General features: G+C 44.2%; 1 protein-coding gene across 1 annotated transcript in view; it reads left to right on the top strand.

Moving 5' to 3' along the window:
• Window positions 1–16,281, top strand: part of LRRC20 (leucine rich repeat containing 20) — a 141,264-nt gene extending 124,983 nt beyond the window's left edge. The window contains exon 5 of the mRNA XM_053450153.1: window positions 15,658–16,281. Within this exon, the coding sequence (XP_053306128.1) occupies window positions 15,658–15,776 (119 nt within the window). The 3' untranslated portion in view covers window positions 15,777–16,281. The remainder of the gene's footprint in view (window positions 1–15,657) is intronic.
• The last annotated feature ends 5,234 nt before the right edge of the window (window positions 16,282–21,515 follow it).

Genomic DNA, 21,515 nt, shown 5'->3' on the forward strand with positions numbered 1-21,515 from the left:
TCACAATCTCCCCTCTTCCTCCCTATCCCTCCTTCTCACAATCTCCCCTCTCCCTCCCTACCCCCTTCTCACAATCTCCCCTCTCCCTCCCTACCCTTCTCACGATTTCCCCTCTCCCTCCCTACCCTTCTCACGATTTCCCCTCTCCCTCCCTTCCCCCCTCTTAACGATCTACCCTCTCCCTCCCTACCCCACTTCTCACGATCTGCACACTCCCTCCCTAGGTCACTTACCGTCAACGCTGCCGGCGCTTCACAGCTGAGTGCCGGCGCTTCACAGCTGACTTTATATGCCGGCGCTCGTGAAGCGCCGGCACCCGAGACAAACGCCTCACGCTTCCAACACTGCACTCTGGGCAGCGCAGAGGCAGGCGGCAGCAGCAGCGGCGGCGGCGACGAGCAGAGGAGTCCTGGAGTTCTGCCAGTCAAGGGGGCCCAAGGGGTGTCGAGCGGTTGCTGAAAACGACCGCTCGGCACCTCTTGGGCCCCCCTGACTGACAGAAATCCAGGACTCCTCTGCTCGTCGCCGCCGCTGCTGCTGCCGCCGCCGCCGCTGCTGCCGCCGCCGCCAGTCGCGACCCCGGTAGTTCCGCCACTGCCTACAATTTCTTTATCAGATGCCCTTGTGGCTGTGTGTGCCGGCGCAGGGAGAAGGAAAGCCCAAATCTAACGACGTCCGAGATTGCAAGATTTGGGCTTTCCTTCTCCCTGCGCCGGCACACACAGCCACAAGGGCATCTGATGAAGAAATTGTGTAGGGGAGGGTTAGATTTCAACCCTCGTCTACAGTCAAACATGAACCCTGTTTAAAGTTACTGTAGACGAGGGTTGAAATCTAACCCTCCCCTACACAATTTCTTCATCAGATGCTCTTGTGGCTGTGTGTGCCGGCGCAGGGAGAAAGAAATCCCAAATCTCGCGCTTTCCTTCTCCCTGCGCCGGCTGATGACGCCAAGTCCCGTGGCTCACTTGGGGGGCCGTATCAGTCCGGAACGCGGGCCGCAATTGGCCCGCGGGCCAGACTTTGGACATGCCTGTATTAAGAGGAGTGGTCATCATCACATCATATGCCAACATCACATGACCTGAGAGGAAATCTAGGAGATTATCTTTATTGCATGGATGGCAGTACTACTCCACCAATGATATTAGGAGCTACCAATATTTCTGCCTACAGTAAATATCTCTTTTCTACTATTATGCTTGTTAGGCCAAACATATACCATGGACCTTCCCGAGCCATTTTTAGCAGGTAATATGTCTCCATTTGTATAAACAGCATCATACTGATATAATGATAATTTTCTCTTTGTAATGGCACAAGAGAGCTAAACATTGTAATTCTCTCAAGTTAGGATGTACCATAGGACAGGCCATAAAGCATAGAGGCTATGATGGTCCTCTTTGCTCTCTTGTGACTAGAGGGATACCAACTGTACCCTGTAAATATGCTAGCATGTGTGTAAGTATGCTAGTTCATGTCTATGTTAGTATTTTAGTATGTTACTGTGTGTGTAAGTATGTTAGTTCATGTGTCTGTTAGTATGTGTATACTACGGTATGTATGTCACGGTAACCCCATGAGATTGAGGACACATGGGGGTAGGTTTGAGTTTGGGAGGGGGCAATGAGGGATTTATGTCTGTCACCCTGTGCTCATTGGAGACACAGGGTGACCGGAAAACCCTGTCTGGTCTGCCCTAACCAGACGTCCATGGACTTGCCGGGGGGGCTCTACATGGCCAGAAATGCTCCGTGTGTCTGATCAGGACCTAGGTGCAAATCCATTGAATGTGCGGTGGCTAGGAACAGCGGCAATGCCGGCCAAATATTGGAACTAATTTGCTACAATCTAGAGGGAGTAAGGGTATATTACACAATAAGTAAAAGTGCCACACTGAGGAGGGAGGGTTCTTAGTCAGAGGGAAGGTGATGGCAGATATTTCATATCTAATAGTTTTGATTGTATTATTGATGCATGTGACAAAGTCAGAGGCATTAAGGTTAGTGGAAGAAAAAGTTGTGATAAGTTGAAGAATGTGATTAAAAGTACTGATGAGGCATTTAAGGTTAAGAGACAGGGAGAAGATGAAGGAAGTAAAGTAGGTTTTCATATCAAGGGGGAGAGCAAAGTAGTAGGAATGTAGCATTAATTCATAAAAAGACAGGCATGAAATGAGACTTCCACCAAAGACATTCAGCAGTGCGGGAACACCGTCGAAGGTTACAGTTGTGTGCCCGAGTTGGAAACATGCAGGTTGTAAGGAACAAGTAGTAGTTAGGGATACATCCTCAGGAGCAGATGTGAGGGTGGAGTTATAGAGAAGTAGCGTTAGGGCATGACATGGTTGAGATAGGAGAGAGGAGAGGCAGGAACTCAGTTGAGAATTTTTAAAGGCAAGGGAAGGGTTAGGAGGCAAGGTAAAAGAGCAAGATAGGAAGTGGTGGTCAGAGTGGGGTAAAGGAGAAGTTAGTGAGAGAGCACATGCTAGGAAAAATAAGGTCCAAGGTATGATAGTCATCATGAGTAGGGGAGTTAATATGTCGCGTGAGATCAAAAGAAGAGGCAGTGGAAACAAATTTTAAAGCTTTAGGATTGTGGCAACTGGGATGTTGAAGTCTCCAAGGATGACAGAAGGCACATCAGAGAAGAGGAAGATGGGAAGCCATGAGAAGAAATGGTCAAGAAAGATGTTAGCAGGGCCAGGGGTGTGGTATAAAACAGCAAGACGTAAAGAGATGAGATTAATTAGATAGCATGGACCTCAAATCAGGAGAAAGATGTGATGGAGCAGAGTGAATATGTTGAAAAGTACAAGTTGGTGAGAGTAGGAAGCCTATACCGCAACCTTTTTTTGTCATCATGTCTGGAAGTGTGAATGAGATGGGGGCCATCATAGAGCAGTGGGAGAGGCAACGTTAAAAGAGATTAACGTTGCCTCTCCCACTGCTCTATGATGGCCCCCATCTCATTAACATCTCACACTGTGAGGCGGGAGCTTTGTGGATTGATCTTCCATGGCTGAGAAGCTGCATGCAAGCCTCGGATCACCAAGTACAATGCCAAGTGGCAGATCAAGTGGTATAACGCATGCCACCACTGGGCTCCATGTTCTGTGGAGTGACTAATCACACTTCTCTGCTAGGCCGATTCCAGGAGAACATTACTTGCCTAACTGCATTGTGCCAATTGTAAGGTCTGTACCTTAGACAGTTTTTAGGTACAGGGAACGAGTTTGTTTCACACAGAACATGCATTACAGAGAGGAACGTTAACTGGCAAAGAATAGGGAGGAAGCAACAAGGGAAGCATAGGATTTGGGGAGATATCCCCAGCTGCTAAACGGTAAGATAGGACTTGTGTGAGCAGAGAGAATGCTGAGAGTGGGGGGAGGTGTGGGAAGAAAGGAGGTGAAGGTGAAAAGTACCTGGGATAGAGAAGGGGAGATGAAAGTAAAAAAGGAAGCGATATTGATGTAGTGTGGAGGTGCTTGTGGCTCGAGAGAAATCAGAGAAATAACTACTGATAACAGAGAAATCAAGTTCTTAACTAAGTTTGCAAAGGCCCTCCGAAACACCTGCTTAAAGCAAAAATTCTCTGTCTTCTTTATTCTATTCTATTGGTGGCATAATAAAATATTTTCAAACAATAGTTAAGGGTTAGAGGAAAGTGGACCCATATTTAAGGGAGGGGGATTCCTCTGTGACACCATTAAAATTTAATACAAAAGGGAGGGTGTAATTGGTATTACAAAATCAATATAAAAGGGGGTGGGTGGCTGGAGTAAATTAAGCGGCCGCGCCAGGGCCGTCTACAATGCAGTGCAAAAGCCTGAAGCACCCGGTATGGGAGCGCAAGGTCTGTCACTTCAGACCTCGCTTTACTGCTCCCTAATCACTACGCAACGGCAAATAATGCAGAGCGCGGGGATATGATGTCATCCCTGCGCTCTGCAGCAATAGCCGGCAGGTAGTAAAGAGGGAGCAGTAAAGTGACAGACCTCGTGCTCCCACCACAGGATGCAGGATGGAGGCTGGAGGAAGAAAGATGAAGGATGCAGGATACAGGATGGAGGCTGGAGGAAGAGGTAAGAGATAAGAGATGAGGAGAAAGGGGTGTAAGGGCTGTGTATGTGTATGTATGTGTTTGCAAGCTTGTGTATGGGTCGGTGTGTGTAAGAGCAGTATAGGCATTTTTTAGCTGTGTGTAAGGGCAGTGTATGTGTATATATGTGTGTGTGTAAGGGCAGTGTACATGTATATGCGTGTGTAAGGGCAGTGTACATGTGTAAGGGCAGTGTTAGTGTATATGTGTGTGTAAGGGCAGTGTATGTGTATATGTGTGTATGGGCAGGTGTGTGTAAAGGCAGCGTGTAAGGGTCCTGGGAGGGAGACTAACATTAGCCTTTTTTAGTTTAAAAAAAATCTCTGCTGCTGTGGACTACTCTTCCAATGATGCTCAGCAAGCATTATGGTGGACACCTGACTGGCTGAGAATCATGGGAATTATAGTTCAGAGCTAGCATCTGCAGCTTTACTGTTGCTGCACTTCTCATGATGTTCAGCCAGCATCATGGAAGTCTGGCTGAGCCTCAAGGGAATTCAATTCAATGTGTTGGTTATTTTTTGTATGCATGACTGTGCTGAGAAAAACAAAGAATGTTTTAAATGGCGATGCGAGCACGACATTGTAAAGTGCAATTGTTTGTATCGGTGAGTTCCGCGAGATTTAGAAAAAAAAAAAAGTGTCCCTCTTTCACATTTTGAAATGTTTGGGAGGTATGATATACCATGGACAATGGGGCTAGCAGGCTGAGCCGGTCTTTACAAATGCACACAGTATATAGTACTGGGTTACAGGATATAAAGTGATTGCTTAGACCAAGTGTAAACCCAATTGCCTCTCAGTTTTGATCCTTGCCAAGTGAAACAGTTTGTGTTCATAAGGATAGGGGTGTATGAAGAGGACTAAATTGTATACAAATTCCTGGTTTCTATAAAGATGAAAAGTCACAGCCTAACCTTGACAACATTGACTCTGATGATGAAGTTACTCACCTGAAAGAGCTTAATGATATGACTATTGTTGTGCTCAAATAAAAAAAAACCCTGCTCTTACATTACATATGGAAAAGTCCATCATAGGCCACCTGTTTAAATAAATTCTCAATTATTAATTAAGTAGTTGCCTGTGTGATGAAACCATATGAACAAAGAGACAAACATTATAGTGTGTATAGTTGTTTACCATATATCTATTTAGCCCAAAATACTTAAACAACTACATTAAGGAGAGAATCCCCCAAATAGTGCTTGATGTAAAAGTTTTTTTTTCTTGTGACACACACTTTTTAGTTTTTCATGTTTAGAGAGTCTTCCCGCTTTATGTGAATTGTCCTTTCCTGTTTACTCAAGTGTATCATTGTGTGTTGATAGTATATGAATAATCTTTGTGCAAGTGCTGGAAAATAAACTTTCCGCTTGTCCTTTTCTTACAAAAGTATATGTGTTTTTATTTTTTAATGTACAGTAATACCAGGAAGGAAAACATTTGACCCCATAGAAACATAACACAGAAACACAGGATTTGACAGCAGATAAGCACCTAGTCTGCCGTTTTAAATTCCATTAATGTATTAGCCTCTACTTCTTCTAATGGGAGGCTATTCCTTTTATCAACCACCCTCTCAGTAAAGTAAAACTTCCTTACATTGCAGCTAAATCTCTTACTCTATATTTCTCATCCTTTAAAATAAACCTCCCGCCTGGACTTTAATTCCTTTAACCTCTTTGTGACAATTGTGTGATTTTATTCTTTGTACATTTGTAACAATGGCTGTTTAACATTTCTGCAGTGCTCATGTTTAGTTGTGATGTTCTTCTTTCTCATTAAGTGTTACCTACACAAGTTATATTGCTTTTTTCAGAACAAGAAGGCTTACCATTATTGCCATCATATCATCATATGTTACCATAAAAAAAATATTTCATATGGTGATAAAGTGAAAAAAAATTAACTTTCCATGCAGTAAATTTACTGCCAGCCTTTGTCAAACTTTGTGGTAGTATATATGGAGGCATTCAGCAACACAACCCTCTACCCAGATCACCATGTGATTGTTCAGAAGAGCCAACACAACTGCCATCAGTGAGTGACATTGCTGCCACTTATAGGATGGTTGCTCCAACTGAAATACTAATAAGTATTAGTATTATCTCGAGCTCCCCTGCAGTACGGTACCTGTATTCAACCATGCAAGTCAATGGAGCCCAGCTCCCTAATCACATTGTGACTAGTAAAAAAAAAAAAAAAAAAAAACATCAGGGGAATCACCAGTTACAATAAAGATTTTGAAAAAGTCCATATATATGTATATATATATTAATCAACCCCGGCACACGACTTCTAAGTGTAGTTGGAGAAAGTCTAATTCCATGGCTGACTTTCTGCACTACAGATTTATGCTAAGTTATGCTACGTTCCTACTACTCCGCTCCAAACCTTGCTAAAGAAACCTACTTCAACTCCCTCATCTCTTCTCATAACCCTAAATGACTCTTTAGAACTCTCAATTCCCTTCTTGGACCTATCCCTACTACCCCTTCCACTAACCTTAATGCCTCTGACTTTGCTACATATTTCAATAATAACATTGAAACTATCAGATATGACATATCTGCATAGTCATCACCCTGCCCTAACCCTCCCTCTGACTATGCGCCCTCTTACCCACTGACCTTGTCGCCCTTCATTATATTCTCTGATATTCTTATCAATTCTCTGCTGAAGAGGAGGTACATGTTTTTCTTCTTTCCTCTTGTCCAGCCACATGTCCCCTTGACCCGATCCCTCCCCATCTCACCCAGTCTTTTATCCACTCTTGTCCCTACTCTAGCTCACATCTTCAACCTCTCCCTCACTACCGGATCCGTCCCATCCTCCTTCAAGCATGCTACCATTACTCCAGTCTTGAAAAAGCCCTCCCCTGACCTGACTGATCTGTCCAATTACTGTCTGATCTCTCTAATTCCTCTTGCCTCTAAGCTTCTTGAAATAATTGTTTATACCCAATTAACTAAATTTCTTGATTCCAACTCCCTACTTGACCCTCTTCAGTCTGGTTTTCACCCTTGACACTCTACTGAGACTGCCCTTACCTCTTCTCCTTCAAACCCTTCATGCTCTTGGTCTGAGTGACACTGTTCTCTCCTGGTTCACTTCCTACCTCTCTGATCGTACCTTCAGCGTCTCTGTCTCCAGTAAAACTTCCCCTCCCCCTCTCTGTCGGGGTATCCCAAGGCTCATTTCTAGGACCCCTTCTGCTCTTATCTTTACACTTCCTCACTTGGCAAACTAATCTCATCCTTTGGCTTTCAATACCACCTGTATGCTGATGACACCCAGATCTATCTATCCTCTCCTGATCTCTCTCCCTCTGTCTTAGATTGTGTAACTAACTGTCTCGCCTCTGTCTCTACCTGGATGTCTGCACATTTCCTGAAACCTCTCCAAAATCAAACTTTTCATTTTCCCTCCCTCCAACGCTAAGATTCCCCCCATCGGTTTCCCTCAATGTTAATGGTGCTATTATCTCCCCGTCTCCTCATGCCCACTGCCTTGGTGCCACCCTTGACTCCTACCTTTCGTTCACCCCCCACATTCAGTCTGTCTATAAAAACTGCCCCCTCCATCTTAAAAACATTGCTCGCATCCGTCCCTTCCTAACACAGCATGCCACTAAGGCTCTTGATGGAGCTATATAAAACAATAAATAATAATAACAGGTGATTGTTAAAACAATAGAATTTAAAGAGGGTGTATTTTCTTTTTCATGTGACTGTGTAAATATATATATATATATATATATATATGTATTTTATTGATGGTACAGTGGACTGCTGTACTTTAAAATGCACAGGCCTATTTTAAGCCCCAGTCCGCCTTGTGCTCTTCAGTGGGTGTAACCAAATCACTTACTTAGTTTCTCTGCCCATTAAAATGTCCCTAGTTTTTTGTCATTTTGCATCTGTTACATAGATTGACTGCATGCGTTCTGAGATATAGCTATTTAGTACCAAAACAGCATATATGTATGAAGAAGGGGACTCCTAAACATATGGGATTGGAAAGCTACACTTCAGTGCTGATTTCCTTTAAACATCTTTCCCACAATTTTGATATAGGACCAGTAATATCATAGAAAAAATATTTATTTTTTCCTTTCGGTGACCTTAATCACTGGGACATTCATTGGGCATTTCTAAGTCTAAGAACATGCTCACAGCAAAGGTCCGTAGAGTAGGCAAGTACAGGCAGAACACAATAAAATATATGTAACACAAACAGACAGCACTGTAGCACGAAAAGAAGGCGGTCTGTAGCATCAGCATACCTGGGAAATCTCCGGGTCTGACCCGGAGATTGCTGGGTGAGCGCTGCTCCTCCGGTTCTCCGGGTCAAGACCCGAATCCTCCGGGTCAAGACCCGAATCCTCCGGGTCAAGACCCGAATCCTCCGGGTCAAGACCCGAATCCTCCGGGTCAAGACCCGAATCCTCCGGGTCAAGACCCGAATCCTCCGGGTCAAGACCCGAATCCTCCGGGTCAAGACCCGAATCCTCCGGGTCAAGACCCGAATCCTCCGGGTCACGGGAGTGGGTTCTTGACACGCCCCGCTCCCCGCCCATTTTAACTTTTAAATGGGGATGTTTCCCGCTGCCGTCAGCCCCGGCTACCCGAAGCATTCCCTTGCGCGACGCGGTCAGGACTGCACTGACGTTGGTGGGTGCACCAACGTCAGTGCAGTCCTGACCGCGTCGCGCAAGGGAATGCTTCGGGTAGCCGGAGCCGAGAACTTCCCAGGTATGAGCAGACCAGGGAACAATAGCATGGTACCAAAAAAAAAAAAGGGCAAACGGGAGTCAAAAGTCCATGCAAACACATCAAAGTTCAGAAGATCTGAATCAATCGCAATGCAAAGGGGCAAACTAGGCCTAATGTCAAAGTCCACACCAAAGGTCAGAATCAAGATAATCCAAACTATGGCACTCCGCAGAATATAAACAGGGCCATGAACACAATGCTTTAACGCTAAGCAAGGAGCATGCCCAGGTATTTATAGGCCCTTATTTGTCCTTGCCTGGTGGTGTAACGGTTAGCTGAACTTGGTTGGGGTTGGTGGTTAAAACCTCTTGGCTCCTGACAGTTGGAAACCCCTGCAATGTACTACACAAGCAAAATATGTTCATACCTGTGTAGCCCCCTAAATTAGCCTGTGATCAAGTGTAAAATAAATCAAGTTGTGACATGGTTGAGTCACCATTGGGTGACTAAATGTCCTTGCTTTCAGAGGATAGCCTCTATTTAAGACTTCTGTCTTTGGAACTGTCCCATAAAATCTCCTTAATCCAAACAAATTGTAAATGCAATAAAAAGGCATTACCATTGGGGACTTTGAACATCTACACCAACCAATAATTTCATGAGCCAATACTCTTATAGCATTAGTGATATTGAATGCAATATTATTTGTATCTCCAACAAATGCCAATAAGGCAGTAACACAGGGCAGACTCAATAGCTGTGTCTCTCATTTAAAGGAACAATATAATGTCACAAAAGATTGTCTCCTTTTGAAGCTTAAAGCCTTTACAATTTGCGAACAGATCGGTTTGTTTACAATCCTACCCTGCAGGACATTTGGAATTGCACCACTTGCCAATGCAATCTAATTAAATCAATAGCATACTAGAATTGCCTAATTGAACTCAGAGGTTGAAAAGGGGGTGGGACAGCTCATGTCCTGATAGTATAACCAGTTCTGACCTGTACTTAACCATCATCTCCTGTTCCTGAAAAAATGTAAAAGCTCACATGATTACCACCCCTAAACTGGGAAACTCTCACAATCAATGCCCAAACCTCAGACCTACATCTCTTCTCAACTATGATGTTAACATTGATGAAAAAATCTTATCAATATACAATACAATCAGCACCTTCCTACCTTTTTGATAATACCCAGGTCAAGTGGCATTTCGTACTGTCAGACAACCAGTAGACAATAACCGGAAGTTTATAAATGTAATTTGAGAGTCCTTTCAATCAAAAATACCATGCCTTCTTGTGTCTTTCGACACAGAGACATACTTTAATATGGTACACTGGCTTTTTTTTCAGCAACCCTCCCACATGTAATTTCCCACATACATTATGATCTAAGCTAGTATGGAGCTATATAGTTCCACTTCAGCCTCTGTTTTCATGATGTGATTCCATTCCTTTGGGCCACCTCCTCACACCCAATAGTACATTATTATGCTATGATGCTCTAAAAACAGGAGCAATCTGTCTATACTAGCTTGTTATATCATGTTGCCAGAAATAAGCTGTTTTATGTGATATTTTGGGAAAAATAATTTTCAACCAGATTGTAGAGGCTCAAGTAGAGAGTTTGACGAGAGAACGTTTGTCAGTTGATTGTAGGTTAATCGTTCCGGCAGTTTGGAAGCTAGCGGGAGAAGTGAAACTGGATGGTAGTTTGATGGGGATGTGGGATCAAGTGAACATTTTTTTAGGATGGGGGAGATGATGGCATGTTTGAATGAGGATGGGAATACATCAGAGGATAAGGAGAGATTAAAGATGCGGGTTAGGCTTGGGGTAAGGACGCTAGAGAGGAGTGGCAGGAGATGTGAAGGTGCAGGGTCGAGGGGACAGGTGGTGAGGTGGGAAGACGACAGGACCTTGAAATCGTCGAGTGGTGTAACTGAGCTGAAGCAGGTGAGGATGGGAGGTTGAGGCACCAAATGATTGACACTATGGGGGGGGATGTTGGCCCTGATGATGTCAGTTTTGTTTTTGAAGTAGGTGACAAGCTCTTGGGCAGAGAAGTTGGAGGGCAAGGGAGGTGCTGTGGGTCTGAGAAGGATGTTAAATGTGGAGAATAGACATTTAGGGTTATGGGAAAGAGAGGTGGTTAATTAAATGAAATATGTTTGTTTAGAGAGATGGAGGGCCGATGTATAGGCGCGGAGCGTGAATTTGTAGGTGAATGAGATTTCCTCCACAGGTGCTCAGCGGTACGTGAACACCTTTGAAGGAGGCGTGTCTGTTTGGAGTGTCATGGCTGAGGTGGACGGTGTGGGGGATTGCGTACAGTTACAGGGACAACCATATCTAGGGATGAGGCTAGTGTATGGTTATACTGAGCTGTAGCTGTGTCAGGACAGGAGGTGGAGGATATACTTGAGAGGAGTGGCCGTAGTGTATCTGAAAGCTGTGGAGTGTTGAGGTTGCTGATGTTATGGTAGGTTTGTGGTGGTTTCTTGGGTAGGGAGGGTGTGTGTGGTATGTCGAGATTAAATGTAAGCAAGCTGTGATCAGATAGGCAGATGGGAGAATTGGAGAACTGAGATGTGGAACAAAGGTGGGAGAACACAAGATCGATTTGATGCCACGGTGGGTTGGGGAGTTAGTCCATTGTGAGAGTCCGAGGGAGGAGGAGAGTGAAAGTAGTTTAGAAGCAGCAATTGAGGAAGGGTCATCAGTAGATATATTGAAGTCCCCTAGGATTAGTGTAGGGATGGTGGAGGAAAGAAAGTGGGAAAGCCAAGCAGCAAAGTCACTGCAACGCGAAGAGCAGTCGGGGAGAAAAAGCGGACTGAGTGTACTTCGAAAGATGAGAAAGACAGAGAGGGAATTGGTGGTAGACATTGAAAGGTGCAGCGAGGAGAGAGGAGAATACCAATCCCTGTTTGTCTCCAGGTCTGGGAGTGTGGCTGAAGTGAAGGCCACCGTAAGTGAGAGCAGCAGTAAGTGAGAGGTAGTGTCCGAGGGCATCAACCACGTTTCAGTGAGTGCAAGAAGGCTAAGGTGGTTAGAGATGAAAAGGTCATGGACAGCAGTTAGTTTATTGCAAACAGAGCGTGCATTCCAGAGGGCACAGGGGAAAGGGATGCCGGGGTTGCAGTGGACTGGTTTGAAATTGGAGGGATTGCGGTAGTTTGTGTTAAATCGGCAGGTGTGGGGACGGAAGAAGGTGGGGATAGTGGGGCCAGGGTTACGTTCAATGTCACCTGAGCACAGAAGGAGTAGAATACAGACAGAAAGCAAATGGCAATGTGATTTGTGGGCATTGGATGCCTTTACTTGTGAGTGTTTAGTGGTGTTGGGGTATGAGGAAAACAGAAAGGAATATGAGCTAGGGTGGGGTGATAGATGGGATGGAGTTATGAGGGCTGTAGAGGATTTGTCAAGGGGTGTAGAGGCTACAGCGATTGTGCGATTTGTAGGTAGAAGACATAGAAACATGTATGGGTTCATAGTAGGGAAGGAGTGCAGCAAGCAAGCGCCTATGTGGGTTACCTGCTTTTTGCAATGTGCTCGGTATGTCGTTTGTCGTGTCCCTCCCGTTTAACTCCAGTGTAACTCTTATCTGTCCACTTATGAAGAGTCCCCTTGGGGAAAGGCCACAGCAGCTACATTTCCAAGTGGGGTCTAGATATATATAGAGCTGCCTCACAAGTGGTCAGATAAGGTGATTGCATACAGGAGGCAGATGGTTCACACCTTGGCTAACAAATTGCAATTAGGCTGGACTAGAGGCCACCAAATTTAACCCTTTGATAGCAGTAGGGTATGGAGACAGGCCGGAAAAAGACATACCAGGTGAAAAACAGGGGTGTTACAGCAGAAGATGAGGGGTTCAGGTGTGGATCAGAAGTTATGAAATAACCATACCAGGTGAAAAACAGGGGTGCTACAGCAGAAGATGAGGGGTTCAGGGGTGGATCAGAAGTTATGAAATAACCATACCAGGTGATAAACAGGGGTGTTACAACAGAAGATGAGGGGTTCAGGGATGGATCAGAAGTTATGAAATAACCATACCTGTAAGAGAGGGAAAAGGATGAGATTAATACAGATTGCCAGGTGAGTAGTCAGATGAAAACAAGAGTTACACTGGACTATCCAGACACCCATCCTGGTCTTCATATCTGTCCACTTATGAAGAGTCCACTTGGGGAAAAGCCACAGCAGCTACATTTCACTCTGCCACATCTCTTTTTTTCTTCAGGTATAGATCAAATAAATAACACATAGAAACACAGCATTACAGCTATAGAGCAACTGAATAACACAACACAAACTTGTAGGTATAGATCAACTGAAAAACCACTCTGTTTGAAGGTACAGATCTAATAAATAATTAATGGAAATCATAAATTGCAGGGATAGGTCATGTAAGGACTTACCTGCCTCTCCAGTCCCGCTCTGTGGCCGGTCCCGCAACGCTTCCTCCTCAGACGCGTTCCCGGGCAGTGAGTACCACCGCTACCCGTCGGCGTCTTCACCGTGTGGCCGACCACATGGCAAACAGGGGTGACCTCAGGTGACCTCTTAATGCAGGACACACCTCCACCTTTCCCTATTTAAACCTGGACTTCCTCTTCTGGGTCACCCATGGTTGGTGTATTCTGCTGTTTTCCTGATTTTCCAATTGCTGGCACGTGCTTGCTTTCGTCTCTCCTGATGGTCTTGTCTCTTATTTTGTTCTTTCCAGTATGACACCACTTTGTGCTTCCCATGTCTTCAGGATCCTTTCTGGTCTCTCGACACTGCCTGTGGCCCTGTTTGTACCTGGCTTCCAGGTTTCTGAATTGTGTGTCCTCCCTGTAGTATAATGGTAGATGAAGAGGGAGCTCCTCCCTTTTGAGGAAGTCTGCTCCCTCTTCAGCACTCTCAAGGGGCCGCTTCTTTGGGTACTCAGGAATAACTGGACCTGGTGCAGCTGCCCTTTTTGCCCCACGTTGGCCCTGATGGACGTTAATATGGAGTTGTTTCACAAAAATTTTGGAGTGTGTCTGTGGGAATTTGTGACCATTCAGCCAAAAGTGCAATTTTGCACTGATGTTTGATGAGAAGGTCTGGCTTGCAATCAACACTCATCAATCAACACTCATTCCAGACTAGTTCAGTCAGAGGTTAAGGTCAGAGCTCTATGCAGGCGATTCAAGTTCTTCTCCACCAATCTCATTAAAACCATTAACCATTTTTTATTAACGCCTTACAAAATACTTGATTATAATTCATGAGAAGACTTGAGCTTTCGCTTGTATACATGAATGTTTAAATTCCCTCAATGTTTTAGTCACTACCACTTCCGATGGGATGCTCATTTCCTCATCTGAAATAAACTTTCCTTTCTGTACTTTGTTACAAGCCTTTATATATTTACATTTTTCTGTCACATCTAACCCCTCTCATTTTTCCTCCAATCTAAACATATTATATAACTTGGACCCTTGTTTAACGTTTGATGGCAGATAAGAGCCCATTTTTCTTGCTGTAAAGGCTCAAACCTTTCCTAGGTCTTGTCTTAAATTTAGGCTAGCTTAATGCATGTGCAATGCATGTTTATATTCCCTCACTGTGTTAGCTTCAGCCACTTGTGGTGGCAAGTGGTTCCGCTTATATAACAACCTTACAGTAAAGTAAAACTTCAAATACAAATGGACAAATTGAACCAAAGAACTGACATAGAAGGCTGTATGTATATTTATTTGAATAAACTATTTTTCAGGAATCAGTGTGTAATGGTTCCCTGTTGTTTCCAGTGACATTAGGCAGCCTAGGGTGCTAGCAATAGCAGATGTGGGGGCAATTAATTCTGCATATTGGCTGTGGCACTAAAGTATCGCACCTTTTTATTTCAGATGACTTCTTTTTTACAGAAATATAAAGGCTGTACACTCACTACTTTACATTGTAGCCGAGTGTCATTTCTTCAGTGTTGTCACATGAAAAGATATAATAAAATATTTACAAAAATGTGAGGGGTGTACTCACTTTTGTGAGATACTGTGTGTATATATATATATGTGTGTGTATGTATATATATATAAATATATAGTCCTACTTTTTGTCATCTCTCTTTAATGGTAGTTTCTAGACAGACCTTAGGACAGGGACATCTAGTGATTGGGAGCTCAGCTAGGTCTGGGGGATATTGCCGCCTACCACACAATTGAAACTTAGAAGGGAAGAAGTAGTATGCTTTGGACAAGGAACAGGACTTAAGGGTAACACTCAAGGGATATAGCCAAAGAAAAGTCACAAACAAAGTCAAACATGGGCTGAGACTGCAGCATCAAACAAGGGGCTAAAATTGGTTCCTCAGCATTGTGGTATTAAAAATAATCTACATACCCGGAGTCATAGTTAAGCAGGATTTACAGTAGGGATGCAATGCTCATTTAACAACTAATTTACTTTAGGGTCTTGTGTACTTTCATACTTAGGGTGACATGCACTGTTGCAGTCCCAGTAAATGTGAAATATGTGTGTTATTTGCTGGTTGTCAGCACCATCCTGGTGCCTAGTTGGCAGCTATGTATTAATTTCCTGAAATAATGTCAGGCTCTTCTTTTGTTGCATTGTCTGCCTGAAATAACACAAATCACATTACTATATTATGTGACTGTCATTTTTTACAGAAATCCTTATAGTTGGACATAACATAAAATTAAAGAACCAACCAATTAAAGGATTATCTGTAGCAGTGAACCACATGCATCGAGATGCTAAATTATTATATTATTGTTATAATGTTTATAATGATTTTGCCATGTTATACATTTCATGTTTTTTTCCATAGATGTTCCTGTTGAGAAGTTAAGTTCTATGCCTTCTCTACGTTTGGTGAACCTGAAAGGAAATCCCCTGAATAAAGGCAACTTGAACCTATCTACCCTCAAATTTCAGTTGCTTCTGTAAATTGTGTTATGGAACACTGATCAAGTGAAAAACTGCAAGTACTTCATAGCAATAATCGTAAAACCAGGACTATATGGTCTCTAACTGTGCAGGTTTTGATGGTATCCCTGTTTAAGCTCTAAAGGGGTAAATTTACCAAATGGCAAGTTATAGCAAATTTTCATAAAGCAACTCGTGGAAGCTCTTCAAATATCATAAATGAGACCAAGCTCCGAGGATACATTATACATCGGTGACTCCTTCATAAAGCATTTAACTCTGTTACTGAATGTTGAACCCATCTAAATTTTTTACATGTATATTCGCTGATTGGTAAAGTCAACCTACTAGGGTGATCATTGAATCCTGGACAGCTCATTGGATTTAACTGTTTTATTTGCAGTGGTGAATACAATGTTTGCAGTATGAAAGCTACAAAAATGTTGGTCCCTGGATACTATTTTTGATTTGTGCTCCATTGTTAAACCATTTTAAATTAAACTCAATACAGACCAATACAGAAAAATCAATGGCTGGTGTTTAATTGTTCAGTGGTTATTTTTCTACATTATTCTCAGTTATCAAATTCTAAAAAGCTGATCAAACATCTACTAATAAATTTAGGACTCCCACCACAATGGTGAGTGTTTTGACTTAGTGGTAAAAGTTGGATCAAATCCTACGTTTTTTATCACACTTCTAAAACTAACTATACATGTAGGTACAGCGGCAAGTGTTTTGTTGTCAAACATCACATACAAACGGGGACGTGCATCTTGGGACAGATCTGACCAAAATATTACTCAATATGGATGCGTACAGCAGGCTGTATGGAGAGTGTTTGGAACCAAATTTCTTATATCCTTGCATTAAAATTTTACAGCAGCTCTGGTGTTATTAGGGTTTAAATGATTTAAAGGAAACATTTTATTCCTTACTACAGTTGTTCTTTAAGCACCTCTGCAAGGAAGATCCACTTTAGAAATGGTGTACAGTATTTAAACTTCAACTGTAGCCGAGAATTTACTATATGTAGGGTTTTACAAAATTTACAAATTAACTACCAATGGAAAACCAGCTGGGTACATTTAAACATTTATAAAGCCTAGCAGATGTACACTACAAAACATACACTACCAAACACATATTTGAAAAATTAAATAATAAATGCCAAGTACTATGTCATTTTTCTCGTTAATATTTAACCGATTAATTAGACTTACTGGCGACACTCCGACAATAACATTTTGAGGTCATGGATCGCTGAATGTGTTGCATAACTCATTGCGTTATGACATTCATTTTACTATATTGGATCCTGAGGGTCGATTTATTGTGTTAGACATTTCTATTTTTGACTGACGCTCTGTATAAGTGAACATATATGCACCCAATGCTGCTAATGCTACTTTTTATAGTAATCTTCTGGAGACCCTGGCAGATTTTTCTGGGGCCAGATTAGTTGTGGGTGGTGAATTTAACATGGTGCAGGACCAGGTCCTGGATAGACAGGGCCCTGACCGATCCCCTGCTGCCCGACCTGGGTGTGGAATTGAGCTTTTTAAAGCCCATTTTGAACTGTTGGATCCTTGGAGGGTGTTGAATCCCCTGGGGAGGGAGTATACCTTTGTGTCTGGAGTACATGGTTCCCCTTCTCGTATTGATTATTTCCTTATCTCACCGGGGTTGTTGTCTCATGTCTTGAGGGGAGGTGTTAACGATACAGATCTCTGATCATGCTCCTGTTACCCTGAGATTAGATATACACTCTGTTGACACTGGCTGTTTCTGACCTATTGTCACTAACGGTGGTTCAGGCTGTGGATCCTCGGCGTCTCAGCGCGCGTCCCGTCTAGATCACTCGATCCACACGGGGGCGCGTCCCGCAGCAGGGCAGACCTCGCCGCGTTTCCCGCGAGCGAGACGAGCCGGGAGCTGCCTGCGCGAGCTGCGTCTCGGCTCCCCCGCACGAGGACACTGCGGATCCGCCGGCGAGGTAACAGTACCCCCCTGTCTACAAGAGCCATCCTGGCGATCGGAGGCTGGCTTCGCTGGAGCATGGACATCCGAAGCAAGAACCCAAGAACTCTCCTCAGGACCGTATCCCTTCCATCTAATAAAATACTGGAGCCTCTCTTGTTTCTTTCTAGAGTCTAGGATGGTCTGTACCTCGTATTCTTCTTCGCCCTGAGCCGGTACTTCGAGCATTAAACTCAACTTGGTAGGAGGGCTGCAACAGTTCTTTAAACATTCTTTACTCCAAGCCAGAATCTGTCCCTCTCTCCAGTCTATGCTGGGATTATGTTGTCGGAGCCATGACATTCCTAGAATGACCGGGAGATGAGGACTGGATAGTACATTAAATTGTATTTCTTCCGAATGAAGTATTCCGATGACTGCACCAATAACCTCAGTTTGAAAGGACACGATCCCAGTTCCCAGAGGCGAACCATCTAATGCGGCAATTGAGGTTTTCTGGGTCCTAGGTTGTAAAGGAATTCTATGTTCCAAGGCCCATGATTTGTGAAAAAATTTTTCAGCCGCCCCCGAGTCAATGAAAGCTTGGGTGGCCACTTGGTGGCCTGTCCACTGCAGCTGGATGGGAACCAAAAGTCTCTGCGACTGAGGAGGTGTAGCGACAGTAGTACTTAGTGAAGCACCCCCAACCTCTACTAAGTTCTGGCGTTTCCCGGTTTCCTAGGGCAAGCATAAATCAAGTGTCCTTTTTGACCGCAATATAAGCATAGTCCCAAAGTTCTGCGGCGTTGCTTCTCTTCAGCAGATAGATGGAGCACCGGACCTATTTCCATAGGTTCAGCAACGGCGGCAGCAGGTTCAGCAGGTGCAGGAGTGGGATATCGCGTCCAAGGCCTTAATTGACGTGGCCTTCTATCGCGTTCACGGTCGCGTTCGAACTTTCTTTCCTGACCTCTGGCTTCTAAACGTAAACACGGCGTGATCAAAAAGCACTGACATTCCAGTCTGTCTCGTATGCTAATGTTCGGAATTCAACGGCGTATTGAGCCACAGACCTTCTTCCCTGTTGGACTTCCATTAAATTGGATTCTGCAGCTTCACGCCTCCCAGGAGCATGAAAGACAGCACGAAAAGATGTAATAAAGGCGTCTGCATCTTCCAAAATAGGCGAGTTCTGCTCTTCTCCTTTTAATAAGTTTATAATAAAAGTCACTCGGTTGCAATGAGAGGAGAAGGTTTGAGGATGGGCCCAGAAGTGTAATGCACACTGATTCAGGAAGCCGCGACACTCTTGAGGATCACCAGAAAACTTGTCTGGTAGTGGCATCTTGGGTGCTTTGGCCAAAGTACTTTGCCCCGGCACAGGAGGTGAAGAATCAGAGGATGCCCCTTGCTGCATAGTTGGGGACAGATTCGTAGCCATCGATCTTAGCAGGTCCGCCACGTCGTCCAATTTCTGTTCCACGGATTGGAGTTGGAAAGCGTGAGCGGCAAGAACTTGATCCTGTCTGTCTTGTCTGTTGGACATCCTTGCCAAGTCTGCGGGATCCATGGTAGGGCCTGTGATACTGTCACTAACGGTGGTTCAGGCTGTGGATCCTCGCTGCAGTACAAGGAAAGGCGCCCCAAGCGGTGATGACGAGCAATGCAGGAACAGATGGTATTAGGAGCAGACAATCGGATAGTCGGGGTCACGAGCAGAGATCAGGACTGGCAGCAAACACGGATAGTCGGGGTCACGAGCAGAGGTCAGGGCAGGCAGCGAACAACAGATAGTCAGGTACAAACTGAGTTCAGGTAAAGGCAGGCGGCAAACAACGGGTGGTCAGGTTCAGGCAGAGTTCAGGCAACAAAAAGGCAAATAGATACAAGAACGCTAGTGTAGGCAATAAAGGCTCTATCACAGGCAAGGTATAGCTCTCAACTGAGGGTTTAAATATCCCTCCATCCCTAGATCCTCCTACCCACCTAATTAAGGGGGAGGAGGAAAAAAGATAAAAGGTCCCTTTAAGTCCCCTAATGAATATTCATGAGATAGCCGTTCGCGCATGCACGAACGGCTCTCATGACGTCTCGGCGCGCGTCCCGTCTAGATCACTCGATCCACACGGGGGCGCGCGTCCCGCAGCAGGACATACCTCGCCCCACAAGTGTGGGGACCTGACACAACATCCCCCTGCTGCCTGATCGCTCCATGAGAGCGAAAGTGCAGCGTTAACCCCTTCAATGCTGCGATCGCGGCATTTTAGGGGTTAATTCCCGTTTTGTAAGGGGCTCTGCTGCTGTTGGTCTGCCTGGAAGCAGACCAGCAACAGCAAAAACGAGCCCCCACAAGCCCTTTGATGATTCCTGTAGGCATGGAAGCCTACAGCAGTCATCAGAGACTCCCCCTGCATTGGCTGGTCTATAGACCAGCAATTGCGTCCCAGCTGCCAGAGGCAGCTTCAGGGACAGGGGGAGAGGGTTCTTCGGTCTCCACATGAGTGTGGAGACCAGCCCCAACACCCCCCTGCTACCTGATCGCTTCATGAGAGCGACAGTGCAGCGTTAACCACTTCAATTCCACAATTGTGTATAACACATTCGTGGCATTGCAGGGGTTAACATTTGTCCCCACAAGCTTGTGGGGACTAAATATCAGTCAATGCTGTGCTCCAATAGAACATCAGCATTGAAAGTGTTAAAAAATAAAATTGAAAAAAAAAAAAAAAAAAAACAACAAAAACCAGCACTGACCTGAAAGTCCAGGGTGCTTCCAGGTCAAATGCTGTGATTTTAGTAAGTGGGCTGATGATGATCAGATCACTCCTAACCAACTGTTAGTTTAAAAAAAAAATCCTGGCTCCTGACTTTTTTAGCTGGCGCCTAGATTCACAACAAATTTGTCAAGCCCTGCCTTACGATCATATTGGTGCGGCAGCTTCAAATTACACTCCCTGATACTTTGCATGGGATTCATTTGGAGAAGCAGTCTGTGGCAAATATAAGGGCGGTGATACCGGCAGTACAGGCCAGTTCCCTTTAAGGTTTGAACGAACATGCCCTTTTATTGAATCTCGATGCCGAAAAGGCATTTGACTGCATAAATTGGTCTCACCTAATCTGTATCTTAACATTTCAATATTATGGGGGTCCATTTCTTAAATTCTTCCGAAAGCTTTATGATAACCCCCTTATGAGATTTTGCATTAACAAACTTAATTCACAGCAGGTGTCCATGCATAGAGGGGTCTGTCAGGAGTGTCTGCTGTATCCTTTACTGTTTGCTTTTGCCCTGGATTATGTAATTAGATCTATACACTTGTCACCAGACTTTCATGGTATTAGGGTGGGGTCTAGGGAGTTGAGAACAGCTGCTTTTGCTGATAATGATTATTATTATTATTATTATTGCTAGACCACCGTGAGCCTATCCTTTGGACTCTTATCGCTTTTGATGAATGGGGTACAGTCATGGGGTATAAGATTAACGGTCAGAAATCCCAAGTATTGTATCTCAACCCAGATCTTCGCCCTTGGCATATCCCTAGTTTTGGTTTCTCGTGAGCACCCTCTGCTATAGTGTATTTGGGGATTAAAATTCCAAAGAACATATTGCTATTATATGCAAGATCGTTAAAGGTTGGCCAGAACCATGCATGAACCAATTTCCTGCAATTTGGACCCCTTGCAGTACTACCCAACATCCTCTTGCCTTCTTATCTGTTTTAGATGATCTCAAAAACAGCCTTCAATTTTCACCACATCTTTAATTCTTAATCAAATCAAAAACAAATTCCAAAG

Source organism: Spea bombifrons, chromosome 11 (genome assembly GCF_027358695.1).
Source record: "Spea bombifrons isolate aSpeBom1 chromosome 11, aSpeBom1.2.pri, whole genome shotgun sequence".
Taxonomy (NCBI): Eukaryota; Metazoa; Chordata; class Amphibia; order Anura; family Pelobatidae; genus Spea; species Spea bombifrons.